This window comes from Heterodontus francisci, chromosome 9, assembly GCF_036365525.1.
Source record: "Heterodontus francisci isolate sHetFra1 chromosome 9, sHetFra1.hap1, whole genome shotgun sequence".
Taxonomy (NCBI): Eukaryota; Metazoa; Chordata; class Chondrichthyes; order Heterodontiformes; family Heterodontidae; genus Heterodontus; species Heterodontus francisci.
In genome coordinates, this window is record NC_090379.1 from 52,895,600 (window position 1) to 52,903,759 (window position 8,160).

At 41.8% G+C, this 8,160-nt stretch overlaps 1 protein-coding gene across 2 annotated transcripts in view; it reads right to left on the reverse strand.

The window, feature by feature from the left end:
• Nucleotides 1-7,679, reverse strand: part of sos2 (son of sevenless homolog 2 (Drosophila)) — a 159,241-nt gene extending 151,562 nt beyond the window's left edge. Inside the window, exon 1 of one of the 2 annotated variants that reach the window (XM_068039077.1) lies at nt 6,901-7,679. In XM_068039077.1, the coding sequence (XP_067895178.1) occupies nt 6,901-6,978 (78 nt within the window). In that variant the 5' untranslated portion in view covers nt 6,979-7,679. The remainder of the gene's footprint in view (nt 1-6,900) is intronic. The other variant, XM_068039078.1, reaches the window with a different exon arrangement.
• Nucleotides 7,680-8,160: the final 481 nt, after the last annotated feature.

Here is an 8,160-nt window from a genome sequence, read left to right on the forward strand (position 1 = left end):
GCTGAGGTTCTATCTGTCCCCGGTGTTGCAAAGGATGGGCCTGGTTACATTGCCGCGGAATGCTCCATGCAGTTGGACCGTGCCGTACCACCTATCCTTCGTGGAGCAGTTTCTGAGGGAAAACACCTTTGACCACCGATCCATCAGGCAGTGGTCTGCACGGAATGTCAAGGCCCTATGGGGAAAGGAGACGGTGGATCCTGTCGGATAGTTCCCCGAGCAGACCGCCAAAGTCATTTGGCGGAATGCCTCATCACCAGAACTTTCAAACAAGCACCAAGATGTAGCTTGGTTGGTGGTGAGAAGAGCCCTCCCCGTCAGATCCTTCCTGCGCGCCCGAAGTCTCGCCCCCTCCGCGCAATGCCCCCGCAGTGGCTGTGGTGGGGAAGAGACGGTTGCCCACCTCCTCCTGGAATGTGTCTTTGCAAAGCAGGTGTGGAAACAGATGCAGTGGTTTTTGTCGAGGTTCATCCCAAGCAGCTCTGTAACACAGGAGTCTGTGTTCTACGGGCTGTTCCCAGGGACGCACACCGAGATAAACATCAACTGCTGCTGGAGGATTATCAATTCGGTGAAAGACGCCCTTTGGTCTGCCCGAAACTTGCTGGTCTTCCAGCGCAAAGAGTTGTCCATGACCGAGTGTTGCAGACTGGCACATTCCAAGGTCCAGGACTACGTGCTGAGGGACGCACTAAAGCTTGGGGCAGCCGCAGCAAAGGCTCAATGGGAAAAGACCACAGTGTAAGGTCCCCCCACCAAGCTGAACTGAGGGGCTGGACCCATGGGAAACCCCTCGAACTGTATCGGGAAAATTTTCATTTGCTGTAAATGTAAAAATGTAATTGGCATGACAAATGTGAAATGGAAGGGTGGTGAGGCAACTCATGATTGTAATGAAGCAAACGGACCTCAATTGCACGGTTTGTATTTTTTGACTTGGTGCTGTTTGAAACTGGTAATGTATTTTTTACAGATTTTTATGAATAAAGTATATTTTGGAAATAAAAAATAAAAAAATGGAATTGTTGACTAATCATATCTAATTCACATTTTTGTTGTGCTAAGGCAGCTTGCATCCTGAAAATTATTGCCCTCAGTCACCAATAAGTGTGTGGATGACAAGACCAGCACAAAAATACTGCCAAGATATTTTTTTTAAAGGTTTCTTAAAATCTCTAGGAGCAATTTAATATCTTCAGGAATGAAGCTCCACAGTTTAACTGTTCCCTCTCTTGGCCTTCAAAACTGTAGCATGTCGGGACCAAAAACTCATATCATATCATAACTAGGATTCTTAAAATATAAATTACCAGCCCTAAATGGTTACGATGAGAATAATTTGCATGAAGAACACAAGTCCAGCAATGAAATCAAATGGAGAGGCTCAAGGCAAGTGTGCAATTTTTTTTGATTTTGGCGAGGCCAATGGTGTAGCGGTATAAATCGTCCAGCTGTCTGTGGAGAATCAGAACTCATGGCACACCTGGTCTTCAACACAAATTGCTGGATTTATTACTAATAATGGAAAGCAGAGAGCTCACAATTATTTTTCCAGCAGTCAGTGCTCAGATGCAGCAAGACCTGGACAACGTTCAGGCTTTGGGCTGATAAGGGGCAAGTAACATACGCGCAAAGTGCCAGGCAATGACCATTTGCAACAAAGGAGAGTCTAACCACTTCCCCTTGATATGCAACAGCCTCACCATTGCTGAATCCCCCAACAGCATCCAAAGGGGGTTGGGGGGGGGTGGTGGTGGAGGAAAGAGTCACCACTGGCCAAAACCTTAACTGGACCAGCCACATTAATACTGTGGCAACAAGAGCAAGTCAGAGGCTGGGAATTCTTCAGTGAGTGACTCAGCTCCTGAATCCCCAAAGCTTCCTGACCATGTAAAAAGCACAAGTCAGGAGTATGACGAAATACTCTCCACTTGCCTCGAGAACTGCAGCTCCAGTCAAGAAGCTTGACGCAATCCAATACAAAGAAACCCACTTGACTGGCACCCTATCCTGTACCACCTTAAACATTCTCTCCATCAACCACTGACACACAAAAGGCAGCTGTGTATACCATTGCATCAACTCTCCAAAGCTTCTTCGCCATCTCCTCCCAAACCCATGACCTCTACCACTTAGGAGGGCAGTAGGTGCATGGAAAAGTACCACCTCCATATCACACACCATCCCAACTTGGAAATCTATCGCCATTCTTTCATTGTCACTGGGTCAAAACCTGGAACTTCCTCCTTAACAGCACAACAGGAGTACCTACACCACACAGTCTGCAGTGGTTCAAGAAAGTTGCTCACCATCACCTTCTCATGGGCAGTTAGGGATGGGCAATAAATAGTGGCCTTGCCAGCATCATCCACATCTCATGTATGAATTTTAAAAAAGCTACCTTCTTCTTAACTCAATTTCTTTATCAACAAGGAAATGTGAAGATATGACAATATCTTCTTTAATCTTCTCCCCTCAATAGTTCCAGACACCAACAACCATCCAAAGGTTCTCTCAAATGGGCATTGTTGACAAGAAAGTGTAGTCATGACTATCAATAGACAGTATTGCCACTACTGTTTCAATAGTGTGTAATAGTGGCCGAGAGATTTTTTTTATTGTCCTGTGTACACTTGGAACAAACATTCGGCATAGATCTTTGTCCTTCAAGGCTTTAGTTGTGTTTTGAATGAGCACTCAGGGTTGTAGAATGCCATGCTGAAGTCGTGTTAAAGCTGCAACCACCACTAACGGTAATGGTGAGACCAATTTAAAGGTGAGGAATGAAAAACATCATTATCACACACGATGCATATTGGCACATTAAAGTTTATTGCATGAAGTGAGATATTTTTTCCCGTAGCATAAAAAGTGCCAGTACTTAAAATAGACCTGATGCTAACTATAAGCAAGTAATTTTAGCGTAGGAGACATCACAGTCTACCCTAACCTGTCCTCTCATGACAGATAATTTATCTCTCTCACACACACACGTTCTTATGTAGTGGTTACTTGATTGTGATCACAAATGAGATTAATCGGTTCTATTTCCCATCTTCCCCAAGACTGGGGCCATTTTTTTAAAAATTCTAAGGATGATGCTGGCCAGGTCACATCTGTTACCCAGCAACACTGGGATGGCAGGCCTTTTCCTTGAACTGCTGTATCCACAATGCTAATAGATAGGCAATTCCAAGATTCTGCCCATGTGACAATGGAGGAGTGGGAATATTTGTCCACATCACAATGGAGTGGAACTTGGATGTGATAATGTCCCACAAAATTAATATTTTTATCCTTCTCGGTGATAGAGGTTGCAGGACAGGAAGGTGCTATCAAAGTAGTCTTGATGAGCTGCTGCAGTGATACTGAATATCACAGTGCATCACTGAAGGAGATGGATATTGTGTCCAGTGAGCTGCACTGCCCTGGATGGTATCAAGCTTCTTGACTGCTGTTATGACTGTATCCATCTCGGTGAGTGGTGATCATTCCTTCATACTCCTTACTTGAGCCCTACAGATAGAGGGGCTTTGACGGGGCAGAAACTGCACCATTCGTCACAAAGGACATGGCCTCTGTCCTGTTCTTGTGGCCAGTGTTGACATTCTTCACTTAGTTCAGCTTCTCGTCAATAGTGACTGCCAGGATATTGGTGGTTGGGAACTTAGCAATGGTGGTTTCATGAATGAACCGGAGATCTGGCTATGCTTCTTCTGGTTCAAGGTGGTCATTACCTGGCACTTACATGGCAGAAAATGTTACCTGCCATTGTTTACCCCAAGCCTAGGTATCATCCAGGTCCTGCTGCCTACTGGCATAAGCAGCTTCTTTACTGGAGGAGTTGTGAATGGAATGAATACTAGAATCATGAATGAACAGTCCAACTCCTGACCTTATGGTGGAGGGAAGGTATAGTTGAAGCAGCTGAAGATGGTTGAACTGACGACACTGTTGAAGCAGCTGAATTTAATTTGGTTGAGGACATGTCCCTGAAGAACTCCTGCAGCAATACCCTGGGATTGTTATGATTGACCTCTTGACAATCTTCCTTTGTGTCAAGTATGATTCCAACAACTAGAGGGTTTGCCCTTTGAACCACTGCTGCACACCCCACCCCTCCTCCCAAAATGATCTGAGTTTTGCTAGGGTTCTTTGGTACTATATTCAATCAAATGCTGCCTTCATATAAAGAGCAGCTACTCTCACCTCTCCTCTGCAATTCAGCTTTTGCATTGCTATCTGGATCAAGGCTCACATGAGGTTTGGTAGAGCCCAAACAGGCCATCAGCAAGCAAGATACTGGTAAGTGTCACTTTAGGCATTATTGTTGACCTGTTCCTTCAGTTTTCTGATGACTGGGTGGAAACCGACAGGCTAAGAATCAGCCAGGTTAGAGTTGTCTTATTGTGTGTGGATAAGACGTACTTGGGCTATCTTACACATTACTGGGTAGCTGCCAATGTCATAACTGTACTGAAACAGCTTGGCTACTGAAGGAGCCAGCTCTGGTACACAGGTCTTCAGCACTGCAGTCAGGATGCTGTTCGGGCCCATAGCCTTTGTCATGTCTACAAGTGAAGTGGGATTTGCACATTCTGTTGTTGCCCTGACAAAGATCGGTCACCACATAACAACTCAAACACAGACCCTCTGGTCCATATAACTCAATAGTATAATCATACACACTCTACCATTTGGTAGCACTTGCATTAATAGGTTTTAAAAATAATATATTTGTATTTGTCTATTCCATACCAATCTGATTTGGGCCATTTGGGAGAAGTGGAAAGCTGAAAGTAAAAAACTATGTACTTGCCCATACGAGAGAAGAACAAAAAAAAAGAGGGTGTTACTACATACACACTTCCTGCAACCAGCTACACCAGTGGCATAGGTAAAAATCTGACTGCAATAGGTTTGGAAACAGAATTTCTTAATTAAAAAAACGGGAGGGATAATAAAATGCCAACTAAAATGGACGCTTAATAAACAGAATTTATTTTCAAAATTGTTTTCAGAATGTTCCTTTCTCTGCTCTTGAAATATTTAAAATTTATCAGACAGTAGTGTAGCTCTTTTACAGGCATCTAAGCAGAGTTTTCTTATAAGAGAGCTGTAATTCACAACCACTGTTAACGGGATCTCTCAGCTATAGGCCATTCTTTGCAACAGTCTCAAGGCACAAAGTGCAATATAACTATAGCCTTCAAGAACAAAGTGACTGACAAAAATATAAATGTGGGGGACAATGTTTGCCCTTCATTACACTTTGTCAATAGACGCTGATCAACAACTTTAAATGCCCCCATTTCCAATACAAAGGATAATTTTCTAATTTAAAAAAACTAGTCCCATCAAAATAAAAGAGTTAACTTAGAGAAACACAGGTTAAACACACAAGTGGAAAACTGGAAGTGTTTACAACAGACTATAGCTGTACACTTGGTCAACAAAAAATTATTGGCAGGATGTATTGTATTAGAAATTCCAACTGCTTCCTTTACTAGTAACATTATCCTTCTAAATGGGAAGTATATATTGGGTATAATGAGCAATTTAATATAAACCCCTCTTATGTGACAAGTTGTGAACCCTCAGGATAAATTATGGTTTACATCTAGAATTCTAATTTTATTAATTTCCAGACAATGTCACAAGGGCTAGTTTTCTATGGCACAGAATACAATTATAAATGATATAGGATATCGCTGCTACCCATTATGAAATATGATATATATGGTCAGTAACAATATTGCAATTCTATTGATTATTCCCAAAATACTGCTCTTTGACCAGTCTGGAACATCTATCACTCATTTTACTAGTACTGAAATACAAAGCATCTGCCATAAAATAAATGTAACAAATTATAATGCATACTTTTATGTTTTTAACCAATATCATATCCTGTGGAGAAAAAACATACAACATATAAAGCTTAATATTTTCACTTAAAACATTTCAGCACAGGAACCATAATAATTCTGTAGTATGCAGCAGTTTTGAAATTTATAATTTTATCAATTTTGAAGGAAAACGTTTTTTTTGTTGGTCTCAAGGTCCCGAACAAAAAATTGTCAACTTGTTCAACACAAGTGTATTTTTGATAAAGTAGTATTGAATTGAATCCCAGTGTTGAATTTATTAGCTTTGATTAATGAACGGTTCAAGTGATCTATGCTATCCTACCGGCTACAACACACTGAAAAATTGTTGTTACATGTACTTAAAAGTTATACGACTCCAGTAATTTAAACCTGAATATATGGCGTATCTATACATCTTACTTACAATGATAAGACTAGATTACTTCTGAAATTATATTCAAAATACGTACAAAGACAAAAACGTAAGCATTGGTATGCCATGTAATGCTCTTGGGGGAAGATCAAGTTTTAAGTGTAAAAAAAAATTATCCAGATTTTTTTTTGATTTATGTAAGAAATCAAATGAAATCCAGCAACTTGCCTAATGCAACTTATAATTCAATTTTTCGAATAATTCAATTTTATCACAATTTTCACATAATCGTGAACTCAAATTATTGGAAACTTCAATATTAATCACAGAAACAACTTTTAATTGCCAGTCGACTGCATACAGCGAAAGCAAGGCAGAAGCAATTCCATAAAGAAATGCGTTAAATATTGTTATTGACCAATAAGAACCTAGACCGTGCAGTCAAATATTGTATAAATCCATTTCAAATGCAAATATTTCACTTGTACTTGCTGCAAATTAGACTACGTGGTTACACTCGAGATCACTGACGCGAACCGAATCTCTCGCGTACAAGTTGCACTCCAACATACACTTCGCCACCATTATTTTCCTTCCCATTCCCAAATATCGACGTTGCCCATTTAAAATATAAAAATACGCATTATCTATCATTACCTTCCGTAAAGCTGGTACAAACAGCCCCCGCCATTTCGGACTGTTCTCCTCACTGAAGAAATCATAAGGCTGCTGCATGGCTCTTGGACACAACACTCGGCATCGGCCTCGGCTCCAACCGGCAGCGACCACACTTAGAGTCTCAAAATACTGAAGTACTTCCCCTCCGTTTATTTTTATATCAAATAATAATTCATATCAAGTGCGAATCCTCGCAGCTCTTACATTATTCAGCATGGCAGCCGCAGACGGAAAGGAGAGCAGGAAAAGGAGAAATGATTGATCCGGCAACCAAGGCGAGAGCTCATAGACATCCCTGGATAATTCCCTGACACGGTGCGGGTCTAACTTCACTCCAATTTTACTGCTGGATGAATTAAGTCTCCTCCCAGTTGAATCAAAGTCTTGGTTGGACAAACAATGGCATTAATGTTAGCTACGCACATAGCATGATGACCCGTTGACGAAACGCACAACGCTCTGTGCTGCTTCAAAGACTTTGCTGCTGGGGCTGCAGCCAGTGGAGGTGCCGGGATCCGCCGTGTCCGCGCTCCGCTTCATTCCCCTTCGTAGGCTCCCAGCCCCATTTTACCGAATGGAACAGCCAGCCGTCACTCAGCGATCCCGGGCCATTCCATTTACCGCAGCGGCCATCGTGCGCACGCGTGCTCTGGGCGGTCCCTTTTCTTACGCACTCCTGCCTAATGCGGAAAGAGTTGAGTATCAGGGCTGAGAACATGAGGAGCGGCCGGTAAAGACGTGGAGTTTGCACTTAATTCGCCCATTGCTCAAAGCTGGCCGCATTATTCTGCTGCCCAGAATTTGCTTTTGTTGGGGGTGGGGTGGGGCGGGGCGGGGCGATGAGATGAAAGGTCATCGACATGAAAGTTTAACTCTGCTTCTCCCTCCACAGATGCTGCTGGACCTGCTGAGTATATCCTGCACTTTGTTTTGTTGAAATATCTATAACCTATTTTCCCTCTTAGAATTACATAGACGTAATATTAATCACGAAGAAGTCTGAAATATATACTGAAAACTCAATACATTGTATTCTGAGAGTATACAAATACGCATCCAAACAGACTTACACTCTGAATATTGTATTTCCAGATAACCTTATTAAAAATGCAAATGCCGAGACAAGAGAAGCTTTACATTAAATGTCACAATTTGCAACATTATTCTTTCCCTATGTCAAATTCCTCATGCAATCAGTATATATTTATATAGCGTGAACAAATTGTGAAAATAATATCT